This window comes from Rhincodon typus, chromosome 5 (assembly GCF_021869965.1).
Source record: "Rhincodon typus isolate 14 chromosome 5, sRhiTyp1.1, whole genome shotgun sequence".
Lineage (NCBI taxonomy): Eukaryota > Metazoa > Chordata > Chondrichthyes > Orectolobiformes > Rhincodontidae > Rhincodon > Rhincodon typus.
This window is the reverse complement of record NC_063336.1, coordinates 6,204,676-6,230,706: the sequence shown is the minus strand read 5'-3', so window position 1 is coordinate 6,230,706 and position 26,031 is coordinate 6,204,676. Positions and strand designations below refer to the sequence as shown.

The following is a 26,031-nucleotide window of genomic DNA, read 5'->3' as shown; positions in this document are numbered from 1 at the left end:
TCTTATCCCTAAGAATAGAATCCACTTGGAGAGGCAAGCAATAATCAAGGATAGTCCACATGGCTTTGTTAGGGCAGCTCAGATCTGACAATTTTGGATTTTTCGATGCGATGACCAGATATGTAGGTGAGAGTTGGGCAGTTAATGTAATCTACATGGACTTCAGTAAGGTTTTTGAAAGTTGTCACCTGAGAAGCTGTTTTAAAGCTAAGAACCTGTGGGATCCACAGCAAATTGATGCAAAATTCACTTAGTTGCAGGAAGAAGAGCATGATAAAGATGTTCTTGTAACTGGAAGCCTGCATCTGTGTACCACAGGGCTCATTACTGGGTCCCTTGCTGTTTATTTCCATTAATGATCTAGGCATGAATGTAGGAGGAATGATCAGTAAGTTCACAAATAGCATGAAAATTAGTAGTGTAATAAATAGGGAAGACAACAGCCTCAGACCACGGGACGATATAGACGGGCTGGACAGTGGCAAATGGATTTTAGACCTGATGATTGTGAGGACTAAGACGGCAAGGGAATACATGTTGCATGGTGGAACTCTAGGAACTACAGAGGTTAAGAGGGACATTGGTCAGCATGACCATACATCCTTCAAGACAACAAGACAGGTAGATGAGTTGACTAAGAAGCCTTTATTAGTTGAGATATTGAGTACAACAACAGGGATGGAGATTATAATGGAGCCATACAAGATGTTAGTTTGGCCACAGCTGGAGTGCTCTGTGCAGTTCTAGTCACTATGCTGTAGGAAAGATGTGATTGCACTGGGAGAGGGTGCAGAGGAGATTCATCAGGATGTTGCCTGGGCTTGAGTGCTTCAGCTGTAAGGAGAAAGCAAATAGAATCACAGAATCCCTACAGTGCAGATAGAGGCCATTCAATCTATCGAGTTAGCACTAACCCTCAGAAGAGCATCCCACACCCCCATCTTATCCCGATAACCCCGCATTTACCATAACTAACCCTCATAGCCTGCACAATCCTGGACACTACCGGGCAAATTAGCATGGCCAATACGCCTAACCTGCATATCTTTGGACTGTGGTAGGAAACCGGAGCACCCGAAGAAAACCCATGCAGATTTGGGGAGGACTCGGAAACTCCACACAAGGCTGGAATCAAACACCGGTCCCTGACACAATGAGGCAGCAGTGCTAACCACTGAGCAACCATGCCACCCTAGTTAGGCCGGCGTTATTTTTGGGCTGACGGAAGAACCTGATTTAGGTGTTCAAAATTGAGAGGCATAGATAGGAAGAAATGTTTTCCCTTAGAGGGACCAATAAACAGAAGGATAAATTTATGAAAGGGGCAGGAGATTGAGAGAGAATTTGAGGAAAATCTTTACAGAGCATGATTGTTATCTGGTGAAGGGTTACTGGACCCAAATATTTTCTCTCCATAAATGTTACTAGACCTCCTGAGTTTCTCCAGTTTCTGTTTTTCCTTTGGATTTCCAGCATGTGCAGTTTTTTGTCTTTTGTTTAGTGTTATCTGGAACTCATTGCCTGAAAGGGTGGTAGAAATGGGAACTCTTAGAACATTTTAAGTTGTATTGAGATGAGAACTGAAATGCCCCAGCCTACAAGGCTAAGGGTGAAGCACTAGGAAATGGGCTTAGATGAGTACTTGACCATCTGTGAATGTTACAAAGTTCTTTAAATTTCACACTGAGCTACAGGAGGATATATTAGGAGAGATGGTCAAAGATGGTAGGTTTAAACGTTGCTTAATAGGCGGTGACTCATGCAGAAGTGCAGTTCCACAGATAAATTTTTCATATCATTAATCCATCTTTGTACACATGTAAGACTAGGTATGGTAAGCTGAGCTCAGTTCTTCTCTTCCCACATACACTAACAGGGATCACTAGATTACAAGAAGTAGGATTCCTGGTTGATATGTTAAAACCATATTCCCCCCTCCACCCCCCAGAAAAAATCCTACCGCAGGTTTCTAAAGAATTTGTAGGACTGCTGGTCGTCCCAGGTCTAACGATAGGTAATTCCTATTCTGCACAGTTCACTGGTCTGTCACCTAATCTAGATATACACTAGATGGTTTGTTTATTTTACCCTAACAATTTTCCCCATCATTTCAAAAAATATTAGTTACTCGCTGCGATTGCGATTTCATTATTGGACCAGTATATGAATGTAGTGGTGAATAACACATTTTTACAGGAATATATTTATGCAAATTTTGACTATCTAAGATGATTCAGTGTAAATCAGCTTTATGGACCAGGGGGTCTTGTGTTCAATTCTTTGTCTCTTGCAGTCTGTACCAACATGAGATCCTTACAATTTTTTCAGCATCCCAGAATAAAAGGGTTAAGGAAATGTGACCAGGTCCTGACTGCTATCCATTAATCTGTTAGGAAGTGCCACTTGTTTAAATGTCTAATTTTCAGGCTTGTATGTCTGTCATCATCTCTCTAGCATCTATGTAACCCAATGATACGTTTGGTGAGGTACTGAAGGGGTCTGGCATCTATGGAATCCTACCCCCAGCAAGATGTCATTGCATTCAGGAATGGAAGGTAGATGGGAGGGGCGGGGGGGTATATTTCAGTGAATCATTACCCAATGTTTGCAGGTTGTTTTAGCTTATGAATGAGTCCGTGTGCTAACCATCAGTATTCAGTGTTGTGATTTCTAGTGCACTTTAACTTTTCATTTTTATGAACAGATGAAATATTTCCCTCCATAATCTATAATCACTTACTGTTTAGGTTTAAGAGAAGAGTGACCAGGAGAATGGATGTGCATTTTCTCTCTGCTTCAAATGTACTTTTCTTGTGCTATCTTGTACATTTCTCTGCGTGCACAGTCTCATCTTTAATGCCTTTACTGATGGTGAAGGAGTTATCCTTGTCCTGCAAAGATGATCTTGATGTTGAGGTTTTAGTAGAGGGAAAACAGGATCTAAACTAGCTTAATTTGACTGAACAGCTTTACAAAGTAAGCCTGTGGTTGACTAAATTTGCTGCAGAATTATCAAGGCAAATTAGACGATCAGAATCCTTCATTTCTGTTATCAATAATAATTATTGATGTTATCCATTTGTACATTCCTGAAGAAGGCCTGCGCAGTTGGAGGTGGTGTCTTTCAAAAACATAAACTTAAAGCTAGACAGTGCTTTCAAATGATGTACAAGATTCATCCAGTTCTGTGCAAGGGTCACTGGACCTGAAACGTTAACTCTGATTTTTAATTCACAGATGCTGCCAGACCTGCTGAGCTTTTCGAGCAACTTCTGTTTTTGTACAAGATTCATGGTGCTATTTTGAAGAAAACCAGAGTCACCTTGGTGCATGGCCAATATTTATCCCTTGAATAACACGACCGAAGACAGATTATCTGATTATTCATCTCATTGCAGTTTGTTGGATTCTTGCTGTGTACAATTTGTCTACCACTTGAGTTATTACAAAGTGATCCAACTTCAAAGTACTAAATTGAATGAAGTTCTTTCATATTAGTTTTTCACATTTTATTTACTTTCTCTCAAGTGTAAATTGAATAAATGCTTTATAATCCTTATTGACATTATTTATTTTTGATTTTTAAATTTTATGCAGACAGCACAGACTCAGGAAGAATTCAAATTGGAAGATCTAAAGACATTAGAACCAAGTAAGTAATTCTTGTACCACATGTAATAGTAGAGAAGGTTGTGGTTCTGCAACTAAGTTGGAACCAGACTCTCTGTTTGGATATCTGATACCGCTAGTTAACTTACAGCTTTATATCATAACAGACAAGTCAGTATTCTGGAATCCTTTCGTAAATCCCTCTGGATCTCCTTCCCAAAGGCCAAGATCAAGATTTTTGGTCAGCTCTCTCTTAAATAGATGTTGAGCCAGAGATACTTTTATGATAACTGTAAAATATTTTGGGGTGTTTTTCTACATTAATGGCTCAAACATACCAGTTTATACTTCTCTTTGGCTCACAGGAGTAAGTACAGATAAATAATACTATTAGCTCTGTATCGTTATTCCTTTCACTGAAATCAGTGTCTCTACCCTGTACACCATGTTTTCCTTTCCAAGCATCAAGTTACTTTTCAAATTGCCCTTTTTATTTAACCCCTGCTCTTAATAGAGACCGACCTGTCTGCTCAGTCTTGAAGTTGCCTTTTCCCAATTTATATCCTTATTCAGAGGGTGTGGTTCAACTTGACATTGTGTTCCAGATTAACCTTTCCTATTCCACTTGGCTTGGAAAAATCTACAGGTAAACCTTCCATCACTTTTCAAGAAAGTGGTAACATTTCCTCACTATTCGATTGTATAATGGGCTCTACATTTTAACGACAATAGCTCAGAACTTAGGAGTGGTTGACATTCAGTGATTCCCTCGTATGGGTAATATGGGTAAGTGAATTCTAGGTGAGGATAGGGTTGGACATGACTGTGTGATTCATTCCATCCAATTAGAAAAAAACACCAGGGATCTTTAACAGTACCTGAGTAGGCTGACTAGACCTTGGTTTAAAGTCTTGTATGACATTGCAGCACTCCCTCCGTACTGCATTGAAATTTAAGCCTGAACTAGTGCCCGTGTTTGGAGTGGGATTTGAACTCTGAAGCAGGAGTGCTGCCACTGAACTAAGTCTGACACCAAGGATATAATTGAAACAACACATTGATCATACTTCCTGTGAAGATCTGATTCTTTTGAAGTACTTTGATATTCCTGGTTTTTCTTTATCACACTTCATTGCCAATACGGTCACTTTACAACCCATTATTGAATCAGCATCTTCTGCTTAGCAAAATTCTAGAAGAGAAAGCTCATTTTCTGTCAGTAAATTTAAATTATGTGGCATCTGCCTTAGTTAGTTTTCGAATAATCCACTGACTGCTGAGTGAATTCCCCAATCTTACCTGTTTCATGTTCTGTGAAAAGATATGCTTTATATATTTGTGCACAAAATAAATCAAATTATGTCAACAGTCCTGATCAACCCTGTCCTTAAAAATGAGCCTGTTGTGTGTGTAAAAGCATGGGCGTATGATGGTTAATGGAATAAACACTGGGCAAGAAAAAGTGCATTGTACAGGTCGAACCATTGACATTTATTTTTATATCAGCTCCTTCAGCACACTTTGAGGGTTGGGTATTAAGTGCCTTTGTCAGCTTAAACATGATTGCAGAAGCTGCAAATTAAAAATCTGTGTCACCATTACACGTGATTGTGGGCACTCTGGATTAAATCCCTGTAATTCTTTACAATGCTGGCTTTTAATAGTAGACTTTGGTTTGTTTTTTCCTTTTTTCTTTACAGTTATAAAGAACATTCTTTCTTATAACAAAGATTTTCCTTTTGACGTTCAACCTGTCCCTATAAGGTAAATGATTTAATTTGGACACTTTTCCATTCAAAGTTTCTTGTTTAAACATAAATAATCCAACTTGATAATGAGTTGCTTCTCTCTTTTTTTGGGAATGTAACTTTCCTGCAGAATATCAGGAATTGTTTGTGCTTCTTCATGCAACAGGGCTCAAGCTTGATTTTTGTCTGGTTTTTAATACATTTTTGCTGTTGGCTGATCTCCATACTTTTTACATGAACAAGTGAGATTGTGCTTAATTTGTTTCATGACTGAGTGAATCATAATTGTACAGTATAAGAAACTTGGGTTTCTGTAGATACTTGGCTGCTGACTTTGATGTTGAATTGCTGTTCGCAATTTATTATTGTTTGTTGGAAGTCAAATAGCCACAGATCAGAAAGAGTGCTGAACATTTGCTGACATCCCCAAGTTGCCTTCTATTATTTAGCTTCCCAGTGATTGGATAAATGGATTGAGAAAAGAGTTGAGTTCAGAATTTCTTGTATGTATGAGTTGGCTGGTTGCAAATGTTACATTTAGCCTCTGTGCCTTCATATGAGGAAGAGAAAAAGTAGTCAAAGATCTTGTTTATCATTTGATTTCCCCTCTACCCCTCCTATCCTGATCTATCAGTAGCAGAAATGGACGTAATTGAACTGGACTCCTCCTATAACCAAATAGATTAATAATACATACTAACCGTATTAGACATTCTGCATAAGGGCAGAATATAGTGGATGCTAGAAATCTGGAACAAACAGAATGCTGGAGAAATTCAGGTCTGGCATCTTCAGTAGAGAGAGAAAACCAGTTAATGTTTCGAGTCCAGTATTATTCCTCCTCCTGAAGACGATGCAGGAAGACCTGAGTTTGTCCAGCATTCTCTGTGTTTGTTACACATTAAGCAGTTGGATAATCAGAATGTTAGGGAAGTTGGAGACATGTGCCTTCTTGCAGTTGCTAGTTAGGTGGTCTTGCCAGTTAGATGGATCGAATCTGCGCATCAGAGTTTAGAATGTGTTCTCCTCTTTGATGTGGAATGTGATTCAGTAGTTGTCCAATGCCTTTTTGGACTTTATCTAAGTGGCCATGATTTAACGTGTGAACCCAGTTAGTATACATTGGAAAACTGTGTAGCATCAAAGCTAAGCCTGATATTGTTGCCAATACAAGTGCACTTTTTAACTTGTTGGGGTTTGTCAGTGAGATGAGGAAATCTAGCTGATTTCGCCACCACCACCACACATCACGCCCCTGTTCCTCCCAAACCACCTCTTAACCAAAGGCACTGAGATCAACTAGAATATTATTGCTACCAGAAAAGAGGAGTTAGCTCAGTTAAGCCTCGCACCTTCTGGTCTGTGTTGTTTATGGATTAATCCAAGGTTTTGAAGCAATTTCAAACATGGAACCTCACAAAATAATCAACTGTAGCAAGTGTCTCCTATGGGCAGGAATGACTTGGTGTTAGGCGGAGAGAGTTTAAGGTTGAATGGTCAGTGGTATTCTACAGTTCATTAATTACCGTGAAGTTTAACTTTTAGCCTTGACTAAGGTTCAAGAAATTTGCCATGTGCTCAGTCCTACATTTTACATTTGATTTTAACACCACTTGAGTCCATTTTGCATTGTAGATGTGCTGCTAAAGAGAAGGGAAAGCATCACAGTGTTTTGTTCTTATTGTGGCAGGAAAATCCTGGCACCTGGAGAAGAGGAGAACTTGGACTTTGAGGAAGAGGATGAGGGTGGAGCTGGAGTTGGATCACCTGATCTTTTCACTACTAGAGTTCCAGGTTTGTTTTACTGATGATGCTCCTCTACCCAGAGGATATGATTGAACTTGTAGCTAATGGGAAAAAAAAGTGCATTCTACAATGAGTATGTCAGACTGCTGTACATCAGCCTTGTGAGGTTTTGAAGTTAGTCATTTTGAGGGTAGCATGAGAATTATAAGCATGAAATTAGATTTGATTCATAGAATCATACAGCACAGAAGAGGCCTGTCAGTCTGTTCCACCAAAAATATACCCCTTTCTATAGTAGTCCCACTCTCCTACACTAGGCCTTCAATGTTATGATACTTCAGGCGCTCATCCAAGTACTTTTTAAAGGTTGTGATTTCCCACCTCAACTACCCTCCAAGAAAGTGCATTCCAGACACTGCCCACACCCCCTCTCCCCCCCACCGCTCCATATCACCAATTTCTGGTTGAAAAATCCCCTCTAAACTTACAAATTATGCCCCTTGTTGTTAACCCTTCAACTAAGGAGAACAGCTGCTTTCTATTTACCCTGTCCATGCCCCTCAATCTTCTTCACCTTCATCAGATTCTCCTATGTTCCAGAGAAAATAACTCAATCTTATCCAACCTCTCTCCAGAGCTGAAATGCTCCATCCCAGGCAACATCCTGGTGAATCTCCTCTGCACCCCCTCCAGTGCAATCAAATCCTCCCTATAGTGTGGTGACCAGAACAACACATTACTCCAGCTATGGCCTCACCAAAGTTTTGTACACCTCCAACATGACCTCCCTGCTGTTATAATCTATGCCACGGCTGATAAAGGTAGGCATCCCGAATGGCTCCTTAATTACCCTTATTAATCTGTTCTGCCACCTTCACGGATTTGTGGACAAGCACTCCAAGATCCACTGTTCTTCCAAGCTTCCTAGTGTCTTGCCATTCATTGTGTACTCCCTTGTCTTGTTCTTTCTTCCAAAGTACATCACCTTTCATTTGTCAGTGTTAAATTCTATTTGCCACTGACCTGACCACTCTGTTTATATCTTCCTATAACCTAACCCTTTCCTCCTCACTGTTAACCATTCAGCCAATCTTTGTGTCATCTGCAAATTTACTTATCATCTTTCCACAATCTCTTCTACACCATTTTTTGAAGATTACAAATAATAAGGAACCAGCAGTTATCCCTGTGGTACACCACTGCACTTTGGGTTCTAGTCTCTCATACAGCCTTCTACCACCACCCTCTGGCTCATATCACAAAGCCAATTTTGGATCCAACTTGCCAAGTTATGTTGGATCTCATGAGCTTTTACCTTCTTGCATCAATCTGCTCAAGAAGTGAGGAGGTATTGGAGGTCTTGGCAGATTTCAAAGTGGACAGATCCTCAGGTTTGGATGAGTTGTATCCTATGTTGTTGTGGAAGACAAGGTAGGAAAGACGGGGACACTGAACCAAATTTTAAAATATTCCATGGCCACATGGGAGTTGCCACAGTCATAGAATCCCTACAGTGCGGAAAGCCCATCGAGTCTGCTCCGACCATCCAACAAGCGTCACGCACTTCCCCACATTTACCATGGCTAATCCACCTAACTTGCACAAGCGTACACACTGCGGAGCAATTTCGCATGGCCAGTTTACTCAACCTGCGCAAATTTGGACTCTGGGAGGAAACCAGGGCACTTGGGAAACCCACACAGACACTGGGAACATGTGCAAACTCCACACAGATGGTTATTCAAGGCTGGAATTGAGCCCGGGTCTTTGGCTGTGAGGCAGTAGTGCTAACCACTGTGCTGGCCAAACCTCCAGTACCACGTCACTTCTTGTATATATCTGCTCGAACTTCACAATGCATCTTCTCGCATTCTGCACTTGCGCCCTTCTGCCGAGTAAAGGCAGATGTGAAGTACTCATTTAACACTCCTCCAGTGTCTTCCTGCACCACGCACAGATTGTCTGCTTGATCTCTACCAGGCCGTACTCATTCCCTGATTATTTTCTTGCATTTGATATACTTATAGAATATTTAGATATACTTATAGAATATTTAGATATTCTTCCTAATCTTGCCCACCAACATTTTCTCATGTCCTCTCTTTCCTCCCCTTTCAGTTCTATGCCCCTCTAGGCCTCTGTTATTTTGCTCCCTTTGTACCTGTTAATACATCTGTCTCATCCTTTTCATCCAGTCCTGAATATTTCTACACATCCAGGGTTCTCTGGGTTTGTTGCAGCTATATTTCACTCTAAAAGACACATGTTGGGCCTGTACTTCCCCCAGTACCTTTTTGAACTCCTCCCACTGTTTTGCTGTAGATTTATTCTCAAGTAGCTGTTCCCAGTTTCTTTTGGCCAGATCCTGCTTTATTTTAATAGAATCTGCTCTACCCTCGTCCAAAGTCCTTTTTTTTTTAATTGCAGATCATCTTTCTTCTAACTTAAGACATACAGCATTATGGCCGCTATCAATAACCACTGTCACCTCAAACACCTGATTGGCTTCAGTCCCCAGAATTAGGTCCAGAACTGCAGTCCCTTGTAGGACCATCTGTATGTTGATATAAAAACTCTCCTGTACACATTTCAAGTAATCTGTCCCATTTAAACCCTTTGTCCTACGATTATCCCAGTTAATATTGGGTAGTTGAAATCTCCAAATATAGTTACTCAGTTGTTATTACACATCTCTTGAATTCAACTGCATATCTGCTCCTCAATTGCTTGCTGACTATTTCAAAACCTATAATACACTCTGAACAATGTGAGTAGTTTAATTGTGAAAACAGGGCAGCAAAGGCAAGTTGGGCCAAAGGACCTGTTTCTGTGCTGTGGACCCTTATAACTCTGGATCTTTTAAGTTCTACCCATAAAGCCTCAATTGTCAACCCTTCCAAGATATCATTGCCCCTTACTGCAGTGACTGACTCCCTAGCTAATAATGCTACACCACCTCCAATTTTACATGCCCACCATGTCCTGCCTGAAGATCAGAATGTTAAGTTGCCAGTACTGGCCCTCTCTCAACCACATGTCTTTGATGGCAACAACATTGCAGTTCCACGTGTCAATCCACACGCTTGACTCCTCTATCTTATCTATAATACTCCTGCCATTAGAGGCCATCTGATCTCGCCTTGCTCCCTTGAGATACCTTATGGTTGAACTTGCTGTGCCTTGGTTCCTTTTCTAAGCTATGCTGTGTTGCTATTGAAACTAATGCACTGTGACCCCTACCCCTGCTGAACTAGTTTAAACCTCTTCCCTGCGCTTGCTATCACGTAAATCCTTATTCAGAATCCTCTTTCCTTTCTCCCATCTATTTCCTTTCACGTTGACTTATACTAAGTGAAGTAGTAGCCTGTGCTCAGCTGTCACAGCACTTTTCTGAAAGTATATTACGGCAGTGCTAACAAATAGTCTGCCTTTGCCCTTCCCAATGCTCTGCAGTCGAAGTACCGAGACCCTTGTTAACATATATTCTCCAGAGGTTTTTCCATTTCTCATTGGTGTAAGGAAATCCCAATACAAGAGCAAGACAAAAAGACCAGGTTATTGAATACAGCTGTATTCCTAAGGAAAACCAGATAGATTGGTACTGATTAAAATGTTCTCTATTTGTAGTATATGTTTTTAGTACTGACATGCTGCTGTTAAAACTATATAGCTGTTGTTATTCAAAAAAATTCTTAATAAATACAACAGTTGTACTAATTTCCATTACATGTGCCTGAAACAAACAAGCAGCCAGTTATCTTTGCCTTAAAACAGCATCGTTTGCTGCTGTATAAATGGTGATAGATGTCTGGTAATGATAAATACACTCAAAACTTTCTCTGTGTGTTCATCCCTTTTGTTGTTGAAAGTTCTTTTCCATCTGTCGATTGATTTGTATATTTTGGTTTCTGTTGTGCACCCTATCGTTTGCTGTGTTTACTTTCTCTAGTCTCTGCAGGCAGTAAGAAACTGTCAGATAAATGTTTCAAACAAATGGTACTTTGACTTTGGTTTGTGGGCTTTTTGCTCCAGTATCTACTGGACAGTCTAGTCCTGATTAGATTCGGAGTAAAGTTTCTATCTTGCTGCACTCCAGTAATTTTTTTTTTTAAGTCACTTTTCCGACACCATTCTTGTTGTTTCCTTGAGGTAGCTAGTTCCAGATGGCAGAGGATAGTATATGACTCCAGTGAGCATCACTGAGATGGTAGTGGACCTTCTAGTCCGCTATACCTTAGGACAACACTTCTCCTGCTTTTGTCATCCATCTTCTTCCTTTGAGATGTGGTGCCCTATCTGAAGAAAATTCAGGAAAAGGACTCAGAAACCTGTATTCTGCCTGTCTAACATGAAAGTCAGTTTTTCTGTCTCTTCCTGTGCCCACTGTGGTCCATTGTCCTCATATTGCTTGATGTGTATATTGGAACTGAAGGTTGTATTCATCTGATACATAAACAAATGATCTTGTCAACTCATTGGTTTCTAACTTGCATGTGCTGTGTTCTAACCTCAGGAGCTGTTGATGGTAACAATGCTGCTTTGCATACCCATTTATGTTTGATTCTTTCGACAGTGTCAAACACATTTTGCTGAACTTTAATAGTTAAAATAATTAATAAAGGATTATAACTGGACAGTCTCCTTCCACCTCTAACATCACCTGACTTCCTCGCTTCATGTGCTATTGAAACCCTTATTCATGCCTTTGTCATCTCTAAACTTGACTATTCCAGTGTTCCTATTCAAAAGCCAGTCTTCCTGCTTCTACCCTTTTGTATAGCTGACCTAAAACTTTATCCCAACTTGCAAATTCATTGTACCTGTACCTACTGATGTTCACTAGCTTCCAGTCCAGCAACACTTCCATTTTAAAGTTCTAATTTTGTTATCACACCCTTCCATGGCTGCAGCCTTGCACTACCTTTGTAATCTCCTCCCTACCTATAAGCTAGTGCTCAACTATTTCTGACCTTTGTAATTTTTGACTATTGGTGGCTGTGCCTTCAACTGTCAAAGCCCTAGGCTCTGGAAATTCCTGCATAAACTGCTCTGTTATCTTTACCTTTTGAAGTGTGATAAATAAAGTTGTTGAGCTGCAGGCTCAGCGAGCTGCTTGAGTATATGGGTTTTGTGGAAATAATCTAATTCAAAAAAGAGCAGGACTGAGAATACAAGATTTGCAGAAACTTGGAGAAAGAAAGGAGGAGCGTAGCAATATCGATACAAGGATAACAGTAATGGAGTGAAATTGTGTCCTAAAGGATGAAGGACAAAATATATTTGGTTGGAGTTAAGAAATAATAGAACTGTAAAACCAATGGGTGTATTCTGTAAGCCATTAGCTAGTGGCAAAAATATAGAGTGGCATTCTTGCAACATAATCATGAGATACAAAAATTGGAGAGTATTAATAATAGGATGTTTATACTATCTCAATCTATACAAGAATAATTATAATGTAAAGGACAGAGTGCACAAAGAATATCTAGTGCGTTCAGGAGAGCTTCCTACATCAATATGTTCCTAACTTCACAAGGAAGGAAGCATTAGGAACATAGAACAGAAACAGGCCATTCGGTGAGATCATGGCTGATCTATGGCCCAACTTCATATACCTGCCTTTGGCCCATATCTGTTGTTTAATTTGTTTTAAAAGCTCAGATTTAAAATTAACAATTGATCCAGCATTTGTGGAAGAGTTCCAGACTTCTACCACACTTTGTTTAGAAGTGCTTCCTAACATTTCTCCTCAAAGGTCTAGCCTTAATTTTTAGACCATGACCTCTAGTTCTAGAATTCTCCAACCAGTGTAAATAGTTTAACTTTATCTACCCTGTCTTTCCTTGTTAATATCTTGAAGACTTCAATCAAATCATTGCTGAATCTGATTCTGGAGAATATGGTGGGTCAAGATTTAGGGGTGATAAGAAAGGAGCAAGAAGTAGAGAGGTAAAAATAAGTTGGGGAATACCATCACTTTTCACATCTATATTAAATACCAAGGCTTGAAAGTATTGTGACTTTTGAAGAAAGCAGTGCTAGACTTCGAGGATGTAAACAGGCTGGCATTATGGGTGGACATTTGCCCAAGGATATTTAATGCAAATAATTGAAGTGATACATTTTAGTCAAAAGAAGTGGGGTGTACAGGAACAGAGAGACTTAGGGTCTTAGGACCTATGTGCACAAATGATTGACACAGGAAGGGCAGACTGGGAAAGCAATTAATATTGAGGTATATGGGATCTTGGGCTTCATAAATAAAGGTATTGAGTACAGAAGAAAATAAATTACAGTGAATCTTTATAAACTAGTGATTGGGCCTCATGGTGTATTGCATCCAATTCTGGGCATTGCACTTTTGGAAAGATGCGAAAGATATAATCTCCTTTCACATAATTCCTGTGGCCCAGAATTGGACACTACTTGAGGCCAGAGTAGTGCTCTCAACATAACTCTTAACATCCTTACCCAATAAAACCCAGGATGTACTATGCTTTATTAAAGCACTCCATCTATTCTGCCATCACTAATGTTTTACTCCCATAATACACCAAGGTGTCTCTGTTCCTAAATCACTTTAGAATTGTACCCACTGTATTGCCCCTCCACATTCTTCCAACCAAAATTAATCATGTCACACTTCTTGCCATTAAATTCCACCAACTTGTCTACATTTTCCACACACTTGCCTCAGTGTCCTTGGATGCACCTCATCTGGTCCTGATAAGTTATCAGCTTTAAGTACAAACAGCCTGCCTAATAACAGCCTTTTCAATTTTAAATCCACCAGGCGTCAGAATTGCCTCCTTTCACATGTGTCTTGCTCCTTAGTAAAGACAGATGCAGAGTATTCTAGTTCTACTTCCCTGCCTCCAGCATTAATCTCCTAATTATCCTTATCTCCTTTATGAATCTCCTTTGACAAGGTACCACACAGGAGGCTGCTAAATAAGAGTCCATTGTGTTAGGGGCAACGTACTGGCACGGATAGAGGACTGGCCGACTGGCAGAAGACAGTAGGGACATGGAGTTTTCTCAGGATGGCAGCCAGTTTTTATTCATTCATTCATTCACGGGATGAGAGCATCACTAGCTAGGCCAGCATTTATTGCCCATCCCTAATTGCCCAGAGGGCAGTTTAGGGTCACCCACATGTAGGCCAAACTAGGTAAGGATGGCAGTTTCCTTCCCTAAATGACATTAGTGAACCAGATGGATTTTTCCAACAATCGACAATGGATTCATGGTCGTCATTAGACTCTTCAATAAAAATCTGGAATGGATTAAAATTCCACCATCTGCCATGGTAGGATTAGCCCTGGTCCTCAGAATATTAACTGGGTCACTGGATTAACAGTCCAGCGATCATACCACTCCACTCATCCCAGGTGACTAGTGGAGTTCTACATGGGTCAGTGTTGGAATCATAACTATTCATATTACACATTAATGAACTGGACAAAGGGACTGAGGGCGTTTTTGCTAAGTTAGCAGAAGACACAAAGATAGGTGGAGGGACAGGTAGTGTTGAGGAAGCAAGGAGGCTGCAGAAGGACTCGGACAGGCTAAGACAGTGGGCAAAGAAGTGGTGGATGGAATACAATGTGGTCATCTGAGGTTATACAGGAAAAATAAAGGCATAGACTATTTTCTAAATGGGAAAAGCTTTGGAAATCTGAAGCACAAAGGGATTTGGGAGTTCTAGTTCAGAATTCTCAAGGTTAAGCTACAAGTTCAGTTGATGATTAGGAAGTCAAATGCAATATTAGCACTCATTACAACAGCACTTGAATACAAGAGCAGTGATGTATTGCTGAGGCTGTATAAGACTCTGGTCAGTCCACACTTGGAATATTATGAACAGTTTTGGACTCTATATCTAAGGAAAAATGTTCTGCTGCTGGAGGAGTTCAGAGGAGATTTACAAGAATGATTCTGGAGCTGAAGAGCTTGTCATATGAACAGCAGCTGGGGACTCGGGGTCTGTACTCGATGGAGTTAATAATGAGGGGTGATCTGATTGAAACTTACAAAATACTGAGAGGCTTTGATAGAATGGACGTGGAGATGTTTCTACTAGGAGGGGTGACTAGCACCTGAGGGCCAGAGTGTGGTGAATCTGTGGAACTGATTGCTGCAGAGCACTGTGGAGACCAAGGGTTACAAAGGGAAGGTAGGAGATTGGGGTTGAAAAACATATCAGTCATGATAGAATGGTAGAACAGACTCTGATCCAAATAGCCTAATTGCGCTTCTGTATCTTATGATCTTATTGTGTGCCTGAAATTTGGCAGTTGAGGCAGAAAACGGTGAGAGCTGGCTGCAGTGCTCTCCATGTTCAAAAGCCTGATGGATATTCATTGCTTGAACTGTACACATGAAGCCTTCATAGAAGGATGGTAATGCTGCTTGTCAAAGTGGATTTTAAGGATAGCACCTGCATGCATAATGCATCTTTCACAGCCTCAGGGTAAGCAAATGCACTGTTGAGGTCAAGGAAGTGATTCTAAAGTTCAGTCATTATTGCAGGGTAGTTTCAAAATGGCACAGGAGAACTGCCCACAAATGATTGTAGGAAACTATCAGGTACTTTGTGTTTTATATATTGATTCAGTGCTAAATATTAGCCAGGATAGTAATGCCTTTGGGCTTCTGAGAGACCAGGCAGGATCTCCTTTGATGAAAGACACAAGTTTAAATGACAGATTTATCATTTTGTTCAGAGTAAATACTGTTACAACAAATCAATAATGGACTGATACAATAATGAACGTTTATCTATCTTCAGGTACTCTCCTACCACGGCTACCATCAGAGCCAGGCATGGCACTGCTTACTATAAAAATAGAAAAAATTGGTCTCAAGGATGCAGGACAGTGTATTGATCCATATGTTACAGTCAGTGTAAAAGGTAAGCAGTAGGATTTTAAAGTGGGTTTGGTGTGTGTGTAGTTCTAATTCAAAAAAATGACAGAGAAATACCTCTAATTCTACAGATATCAATGGGGTAGATCTGACCCCTGTACAAGATACGCCAGTTGCTACAAGGAAAGAAGATATGTACGTACATTTTGCTGTTGATGTGGAAATCCAAAAACACATAGAGAAACTGCCAAAAGGTGAGCCACCTTAATTTCCTGCCTTGGTGAAGACCCTTTTGCCTCGGGGCAAACACAACATAATATCAAGAAACGTTTAGTCCACAACCCACTGTATAATAATTTAGACTATTTCAGGTTGAGATTCATCAACAATATATTGGAATACGTGTCACAGTCCTGCTAATGTAATCTGGAATGAGACATTAATTAATTTATGTTAGAGTTCTTCCTTTACTCATTGACGGGATGAGGGCATCGCTAGGCAGCATTTATTGCCCAGAGAACAGTTCAGAGTCAACCACATTGCTGTGGGTCTGGAATCACATGTAGGCCAGACCAGGTAAGGATGGCAGTTTCCGTCCCTAAAGGACATTAGTGAACTAGATGGGTTTTTCCAACAATCGACAGTGGATTCATGGTCATCATTAGATTCTTAATTCCAGATATTTATTGAATTCAAATTCCACCGCCTGCCATGCAGGATTCGAACCTGGCTCTCTGGATTAACAGTCCAGCGATACTGCTAGGCCACTATATTTTACAAAAGAAAATACATTTTTATATGTGAGAAGACCAGGAATCTTGAAGCTCAAATTGCAGTTTACTTACATCTCCATATTAGAAATGGTAAAAATGAGAATTTTGCACCAGTTTCTTTTTTAAGCTGGGTTGATTCAAATCCAGAGCTCAGAAACAAAGGGCCAATGTCTGTGAGTTCTGTCATTGCCTCATATTTTTAACTCGTCAGTACTTTAATACTAGAGCATGCATGAGGTATAATGTAATATTGAGCTTAATATTTATCCCATTTATGTAGTTTCTTACACATTGTCCTAGACTGATATATGTCTCGCTTTTCTTTTACAGGTGCTGCTATTTTCTTTGAATTCAAACATTATAAGCCTAAAAAGAGATTTACAAGCACAAAGTGTTTTGCTTTCATGGAAATGGATGAAATCAAAGCTGGACAGATAGTTATAGAACTGTAAGTATTGAAACATTTTTAAAAACTTTAGACTTCTCTTATTTTGTCCTCTTCGCAATAAATTTAGGAAAATATCCAGTGTACCTTCATAACTTCAATTTTGCAAATATCCCATAAAATATCAGGACAGGTGGATAAAGTACTTAAATGGGATACTTGCTTTTATTAGCCAAGGCATTAAGAGCAGGGAGGCTTTGTTTGAGTGATACAAAATCTAAAGTAGTGTGCACAGCTCTGGAATCAACATTATATGAGGGATGTGATAGCGCTGAAGAGGATGCAGAGATTTACCAAGCTATTGTCTGGCCTGGAGAGTTTGTCAAGAAGAGAGACTGGACAGACTGCAGTTGTTTTCCTTAGAGCAGAGAAGATTGAGGGGGAACGTAATTGAGATGTATAAAATAATGAAGGGTATGAATAGGACAGACAGGAAGAAACTTTTCCCCTTGATAGAGGGATCCAAGACAAGAGGCATACGTGCAAGGTTTAGAAGAGATGGCACAGATGCAGTGGGCTGAAGGGCCTTTCTCTGTGTTGTAGATCTGTAACTCCATAATACTGTACTGGCCAGCCTCCCATTTTGCACACTTACTGACTCAACTTCAGTAACTGTAACTCACCCAAACCCCTGTATTCAAACTTGCACCAGCCCTGAAAAGTCTTTGCAGCTGCTGTACATCCTTGATTTTAATTCCTCCATCATTGGTGGATTTCAGCTGTCGAGACCATAGCATTCCCTCTATCTTCCTTTTGGGAAACCACACAAAAGATCGGTGAGGAAGTAGCTTTTATCATACTTGTTCTAGTCTGGCTCAGTGAAAAACTTTGATAATGCTTTCCATACTATGTGAAGGATGGAAGCTGTTGGTTAATAACTTTATAGGTAGAAAATAAGGGTAAGTTCAATAGCAACCTAAATTTAGAATCTCTCAGTTCACAGCTAGCATGAGTTGAGCATTTGGTACTTTGAGAGCAGGTTTTGTTTTGGTCTGAAAAAGTTGATTAAAAAGAAACTGGAATACAAAGTTTAAAATAGGAATTATAGAACTGTAGTAATGCCCAATAAAATGAGGAGTCAGCATCTAGTTATAAAGTTGATGTCATGGAGTGACACACTTGGGCCATTTAATTCTGATTCCCATTTTTAAAAAAAAATTACAGGACACCATTTATCGCACTCTGTGCCAGAGCTTTCCAACTGCTTTCACTCCCTATAGTCCTATAAATTACTCCTTTTGAGTATACAATTCCATTTTGAAAGTTAGTATTGAATCCACTGCTACCTTCCTTAAATTAGATACATTGGAAGGCAATGGCCTAGTGGTATTATTGCTGGACTGTTATTGCGGAGACCCGGGTTTGAATCTAATGATGACCATGAAATCATTGCCGATTGTCAGAAAAACCCATCTGGTTCCCTAATGTCCTTTAGAGAAGGAAACTGCCATCCTTACCTGGTCTGGCCTACATGTGATACCAGACCCACAGCAATGTGGTTGACTCTGAACTGCCCTCTGGGCAATTAGGGATGGGCAATAAATGCTGCCTGGCCAGCGACGCCCTCATCCTGAATAAATAAAGGAAAAAAAAATCCAGATTGCAGCAATCTGTTGAATTAAACAAAATGCTTACTTCATCCCAGGATTTTTGTTTACCAGTTATCTTAGATCTGTCCTTCAGTTACTGACCTACCTTAGGTACTTCTTTCTTTCCACCCCAAATAGCTGTAGCTTGTTTCCAGTCTCTCTATCAAGTCCTTAAACATGTTGCTTCCCTAATCAATGCCCATCTTTGTATCCCTCCAATCAACTTCCTGATCTGCTCACAGTCCTGAAAATGATCCTTGTTAAAGTTACAAATTGGAGTCTTTGTGACAGATGAAAGCATTTCTTTTTCAACATATCTTTAGCCTTCAACAGCTGACTATATCCTGCTCCCCTATTGTCCAAATAGATGAAACTATTGTAGCAGCTTACCTACCCACACCCAAAAAAAATCTGGTTCCCTTTTATTCTTCAGCCACATGCTACTTCCTCAGTGGTACCATCCAAAAACAAGAGTTCCACATCTGAATCAATTTTAACACCAGCTCTCTCACCATCAGTACCATCTCCTTGGAGCAATGCACTATTTGATTTATAAAAATTTCATCCAGCTAAAACCTGAAGTTTGTGTCTTTGGTCCCTAATACAAACTTGTATCTGTTACCTTGATTTATCGGGGTATCAGAATAAGACCACCTGTTCAGTAATACAGGTGTGGCCTGACTAGTGTCAACAAACGTGGAGCTGGAAAGTCAGTATTTCAGGCCAAAACCTGACAGCAGCTGCAGTCCTTCCCATCTGAGGTCTGACTAGTGCCTTGTATAGTATTAGCAAAACCTATGCTTATCAAACACCAGTTTCATCCACAATAAAACAAAAAACATTTCATGCAATGGAACAGACCAAGGCATTTCACAGCACTTTATAAAACAAAATGACTAAGCCATATGAGCTGTTCGGTTGGATGATCAAATATTTGGTAAAAGAGGAAAACAAAGTGAAAATGTAAAGTGCTGAAGAAAAGGTATTTCAGAATTTAGGCTAACGCAACTAAAGCTGCTCCACATTAAAATATTCAGTTTTTTTGGTCCTTTCATTTTTGTAGGCTCCCTGTGAGATCTTTGCTCTTCCAAATCTGCTCTCTTGGACAATGTGATTTTCTAATTACTCCAGCAGTGGTGCCTATTCTTTCAGTTGTCTTGGCCCGAAACGCTGATTTTCCTCCTGTCACCTTTTCCTCTAAGATGTTGCTTAAAACGTACCCACTTTGGTCATATTTCCATAGTGATTATTGACAACCTAACAATTCACATTCCACAACTACCACTTTCCCCAGTCTGACATCACTACAGTGATATTAAAAATTTCTTACTATTTCATCTCTTATTTAGATACAAAAAGCCAACAGACTTCAAGAGGAAGAAGTTGCATTTGCTGACCAAGAAACCACTGTATCTGCACCTCCATCAAACATTGCATAAGGAGTGATTGCGCTGTGGTACATGAACATACATTGTGGTAAATGTGTATATGTACAACAGAACTAGCACTGTGTAGCACATTTATGAAACAGTACTTGCAATAAAAACACTGCATCATTGTTAACTGTTCCATGAAGACATCTCAAGTCGAAGCTGCTTCTGATGCAATTCAGGAAAATATTTCAAGCTGGTAAACATTGCCATTTTTATATTATTTTTAATAACTGATTAATCCTGGAATGTTGGCAGACTTACTGTTCAGTGTGCTGAAGAATGAAAAAGTACCTACACGACCTGTGGTAGCTAATACAGCATGTATTAACTTATTTAAATTGATGGAACTGCTGAAATCTTTTTGGCTACCCTTGCTATGCTGGTTTAAAGGCAGCAGCTTTCTGTAGTTAGATGACACAGTGAGAAAGAGAACAATCAAGTCCACAAATGAAGGATCTTATTTTGACGTATAGGTGAACGGTAAACATTATGTAGTGGTACTTTCAACAGAGGCCCTTGCTCTTTGGATCAGAAGTCACTCCAATGCTATGCTAGAAATGTATTTGAAGTGCCAGAGTGGTGTGTTTGGTCAAAGCTCTTTCTAAAAATGTATTCTAATCATTGCACTACATCTGCATGTAGCAGTGTTCAGCATTTTCTCTTAACAATTTGTGGAATTTATAATAATGTATAGAAGGAGGGAAATAACTGCTTTGATTCATATTGTGCTAACCTGTATATTCAGTAGCCATTACCAACAGTGACTTACATGTAATAAAGAGAATGGGGCAAGAATAGTACTGAGGAATGTTCATTAACAACCCAGTAATTTTCATCTTTATTAATAAATTTTCTCAATAGTAAAATAAGTTACATCTGGCCTTAATTATATAGCATTTTCCTGTTTGCTTTTCCTTTAATAGAAATCAAACTAAACCAGGGGCTGGCTGAGACAAACAGATGATTCCGTGAAATATGAATGAAATTACAAATACATTGCCATGACTACATCAATCAGGCAGCTCTCTCATCAGTTGATATTTCCATGGTGGGGGGGAAAAAATTCTCCCTACCATTTAAAACAAAAAGGCCTCAAAACACTGGTCACAGATTAGCAGAAGATTTATACCACTACACGAGACACAGGCACCCTAATATTGCACAATTAACTCCTTTGATTGGCAGAGTGGCTACCTTGCAACAAACAGAATTCAAGTGAAGTTTAAGGCTGTAACCAGCAGTTATGCTTTTTTGACAATCTCCACAAACGTGTATTCATTTCCAAAAGTGGAACATATAAAACTCCAAGAGTTTCCCAGCTGAAGAATTATAAACCAATGACTGCATCTGACCCTGTCACCCAAAGGGTGAAAACCACTAATGCAGTATGATGGCATTCTTCAGAAGTCTATATTTTTGTCCTAATTAGATCATTGCTACTGACATTATTCCTTATAGGGCAATGGAATACTTTTGACATACATTACAGTGTACAACTGCCTGAGATGAGTGATCAGTCACGTTGAAAGCCTTGCCTCAATGCTTTTAAAATCATGAGCGGTTGTCTGGTTCTGGTGGATATTCTCTACTGCCAGGGGGCGGTGTTGGACCAGGAGGAAGGCTCCTTGGTCCATGGGGATATTCCCTGGGACCAGGTGGGAAGTCTCTCACAGCATGAGGTGGTGGTGGTGGCGGCGGCAGCAAGGGCCCAGGAAGAAAAGGTCTGTGACCTGGTGGAGGGAATGGGCCTGGAGGGAGGAACGGGCCTGGAGGGTAGTCTCGGAGCGCTGGAACACGCACTGCAAAATACAAGAAAAACCAGGAATCAGACAGGCAAAAGCTAACACAGAAGGAAAGTTAAAAAGATCCTGAATTTAAACACAGCAACAGGTAAGTGTTTAAAATGTTAATCCTACCTAAATGGTTTTGTGCAAGTGGGACTGGTCCATAGGTGCCTCTGGATAACGGTTGTGGTCCAGGTCGAGGTCTAAGAACAGGTATTCCACCCATTGGTGAATTCATAATAGGTGTTCCAGGAAACGATGGTGCAGCCTGAACAGTATTAGCATTTGCCTATAATTTTGGGTGGTGGGAGAGAGAGAAGAGAAAGAGAAGATTTTGAAGCCTTAATGTTCACAAGATAGACTCATTTCTTCAACAACTGGCTGTTGTCAGTATCGTGCACCAGGCAGCAATGTTTCCCTATAAGCTGCATGATCATGTAGCTTGTGGAAAACAAGCACATAACACTGAAGTCTGTACATGAATAAAAAAAGTTAGAGGGAGCATTGCCAGAGAGCAGTAGATCCTCCAAGCAAATGACCTGTACTCAAGATTTTCATCAGGTCATAGGCAAGGAGCAGTTACATAGAATCTTTGGGAGGCCACAGAACACAATCCATAGGACTGGAGTTCAGAAAAATAAGCCTTGGGCAGAACACTTAAAATTGTTCAGGTTATTTAACATGCCAAATTTTAAAACTGGCTGAAACAAAGAGCAGTAATTACTCCAAATGCATGTTGAATCAAGGCTCACGTCAAAGAAATAAGTTCCTGGTTAGTTTGCTTTATAAAGTGCACACAATTAGAATTTTTACTTCATATCCATGTTAAAGATACGGATTCATTATTCTGCTGTTGGTACTCACTGTCTTCGATTGCTCAGAGGAGGATGGTTTAGAGAAAGATACTGGCTCTTCAGGTTTAGCAACAGTGTCTTGCTTTAAAGAATATGAAGAAATTGATAGAAAAAGAGAATGGTAAAACTGCAAAGCACTTAAGTATAGATCTCTCCAATATACTGAACTGCATTGACATCACAGCCAAGGCCAGCTCTGTCCTCAGCAAATGCCTTCCAAATGGAGTTGTAAAATAGTGAGCAGGATTTTTCCACTCCCAATGGTGTTGATTCTAAACGTAGTGTTCCTAGCATCACCATGATGAAATCAGCAAACTGAGCAAAGTCAGGGTTTGAATCTGGAAATTCTAACATTTCTAGGGTGTAGGTGCAACTTAGAAAAGAACAGGAAGTTGCTTTTCTCTAACCCCTTTGCCAAAACAAAATAGGACAGTGAGTCACAGATAGAGGTATTATGACCAGAAGTTGATTAAAGAGCAACGTGTTAAGGAATGTCTTAAAGAAGCAAAGAGCTTGAGACTAAGGCAACTGACTATTTGCCTACCAATGGTGCAGCAATTAACTGTTTAAGAACCTAAATCAAAGGAATGTACATATCACAGGGTTGTACGGTTTGAGGAGATAAAGTGTCATGGCCACAAAGGGAATTAGAAATATTCTGGGTGTTTTTTTAAAATTAATTCATGGAATTGAACGTCATTAGTGGGGCCAGCATTTATTGCCCATAGACAGGATAACAATCTGTCTTCTTGAACTGCTGCAATCCATTTGGGGTTGATAACGACATAGAGAGTTTAAGGGAGGGAGCTCCATGATTTTGACCTGGTGGCACTGAAGGAATGGTAATAAATTTCCAAGTCAGGCTTGGGAAGAATCATGCAGGTGGTGATTCTTTCATGTATCTGTTGCCCTCTCCTACTAGAAAAAAGTGGTCATGGGTTTGGAAAATGCTGTTTAAAGGAACCAGTGAATTCCTGCAGTACATCTTGTAGATGGTACACTGAGCACTGGTGGTGGAGGGAATGGACGATTGTGGATATGGTGCCAATCAAGCAGGCAGCTTTGTCCTAAATGGTGTCAAGCTTCTTGAATGTTATTGGAGCTGCACTCATCCAGGCAAATGGGGAGCAGTCTCTCTCACTCCTGACTTGTGTCTTGAAGGTGGTTGATAGGCTTTGGCAGGAGATGAATTATTTGCTGCAGGATTCTTAGCCTCTAGTCATAGTATCTATAGTCTAATTCAGTGATGGCAATGCTTTGAAAGTAAAGAAGTGACAGTGATAAGAAAAGAAACCTTTACAAGTGATTATCTGGCTACAATTAGATAGATAACTCTTTGAACATGTTAGAAGTGAGCGTACAAGAGACAGGAGAGGGAATTTCAAGATGACCATTTTTGCAGTAAAGAAGTCAGACATTTCCTTCACATTCCACACTAATCCTGGTGTAAAGAATAGTTCTGGCAGATGACCAAGACCTAATTTTAACTGGTCCAGCCATGCCCAGCATTGGGTGGCTAAAATAGTTGCCTGCATCTTGTCTTAACTGAGCAGAAAAAAGGACATGATATTAATACTTTATGCTCAACAAAGTCATTCAATGAAAATCTTACCATTGGAGACTCGGTCAAATTTGGTGAAGATGTCCTTGGCCCGCTTGCCAATGGTGCTGGCCCTCCTGGGCCCAATTCTATAGAAGGAAATGAAACATATTCATTATAATAAAATGTCTCAGGTTAAGGGTAGATTTAGTCCAGGTGTTCAAAATCTGATCAAATTTGTTTCCATTGACAGTTCAGTGAGGAGATTTAAAATCAATTGGTAAAATACCTAGCGGGTAAATTGGAAGAATTTGCTTCATACTAAGTTCAACAGTAACTTAAAAAGTGAATGACATATTGGGGAAAGAAAGGAGAAATTAGGAGGGGAACAGTACTTATTGAACAGTTCTTATAGTGATAACAGGCATAAAGGGCTGCGTGGCCTCTGTGTGCATTTACTTTCACTCCATTTCTAAAAAAAATCTGCCAAGCAGTTAGACTCATTTCTGGACAGAATCAAAGAAAATTATATTTCTTGAAGGTATTGTCGAGAGTTGTCCCCTGAAATAAAGTTTATTGTAAAAAATTAAATCTTTTACAATAAATGACTCAGCTAAATGTGCCTTTTATTCACACAGTACTGCTCATCACAAAATTACATAAGTGTTATACTGCAGGAGGCTGCCATTTATCCCCTTTGTGCCTACAGCAGCTTTCCAAATGAGCACCATAACCTTTGTGCCATTCTCTTATCTTTTTTCCAAACCCTTGCATATTATTTTGATTTATCTAATCATCCAACATCCTCTTCAATGCATCAATTGGACCTGCTTCTGCTATACTTTCATGCAGTGCATCACAGAGAAAGTTTTCTCTTATCACATTTGCTACCTCTGTAAATCATTTTAAATCTGTGCCTTCTCATCCCTGATCCTTTTACAAGGAGGGACAGTTTCTCCCAATCAACACTATCCAAACTCATGATTTTGGAAGCCATCAGATCTCCTCAGCCTCCTCTTTGAGGAGAGCAATCTATCCTCAAAACTGAAGTTTCTCAACCTTGGAACCATTCTTGCAAATTTTAACTGCACTGTCTCTCCAATACATTCCCATTCTTTCTACTGTGTGGCACTGAGAACAGTACATAATACTCCAGCTGAGGTTCAACAAGTATTTTATACAAGTTCAACATCACCTTGCTCTTACACACTGTGCCCTTTTGGTAAATCTCAGGGTAGCGTATATTTTATTTTATTAACTCCTCCACCTGCTTGTGACCTTCAATGATCTGTACACATATGCATGCAGTCCCTCTGCTCCCTCCTTTCGGAATAGTACCGCTTAGGTTTCTGTTGTCTGTTCATGCTCTTCCTACTAAAATGCATCATGTAACCTGTTGCAAGTCCACGCTCTTGGAATCAATATCTCAAGTTGAGAGGTTTTTTTGGAATGTTCTTCAAAACTTTCCATTTCCATCCACACTCTTGTCCAAGTTAAAGATCATCAATTGTTACAACCTTGCAAGACCTCAATACATAACTGCAGGATAGTACTGCAGCAGTAGTAGATGAGCTCAATTTCCCAGGAAACATTAAACAGAGGTCTTGTCAGCCTGGTCAGGTGCAAGTAAAAGGTCCAAGTA

The 26,031-nt window shown here is 39.9% G+C and overlaps 2 protein-coding genes across 2 annotated transcripts in view; one reads left to right on the top strand and one right to left on the bottom strand.

The window, feature by feature from the left end:
• aida (axin interactor, dorsalization associated) overlaps window positions 1-21,084 on the top strand; it is a 59,194-nt gene extending 38,110 nt beyond the window's left edge. Inside the window, exons 3-9 of the mRNA XM_048596641.1 lie at window positions 3,598-3,652; window positions 5,310-5,373; window positions 7,048-7,151; window positions 15,895-16,017; window positions 16,103-16,225; window positions 17,075-17,192; window positions 20,128-21,084. Coding sequence (XP_048452598.1) covers window positions 3,598-3,652; window positions 5,310-5,373; window positions 7,048-7,151; window positions 15,895-16,017; window positions 16,103-16,225; window positions 17,075-17,192; window positions 20,128-20,224 — 684 coding nt within the window. The 3' untranslated portion in view covers window positions 20,225-21,084. The remainder of the gene's footprint in view (window positions 1-3,597; window positions 3,653-5,309; window positions 5,374-7,047; window positions 7,152-15,894; window positions 16,018-16,102; window positions 16,226-17,074; window positions 17,193-20,127) is intronic.
• LOC109933771 (transport and Golgi organization protein 1 homolog) overlaps window positions 21,022-26,031 on the bottom strand; it is a 97,763-nt gene continuing 92,753 nt past the window's right edge. Inside the window, exons 27-29 of the mRNA XM_048596583.1 lie at window positions 24,462-24,538; window positions 22,128-22,284; window positions 21,022-22,010 (exon numbers count right to left, since the gene is read on the bottom strand). Coding sequence (XP_048452540.1) covers window positions 21,763-22,010; window positions 22,128-22,284; window positions 24,462-24,538 — 482 coding nt within the window. The 3' untranslated portion in view covers window positions 21,022-21,762. The remainder of the gene's footprint in view (window positions 22,011-22,127; window positions 22,285-24,461; window positions 24,539-26,031) is intronic.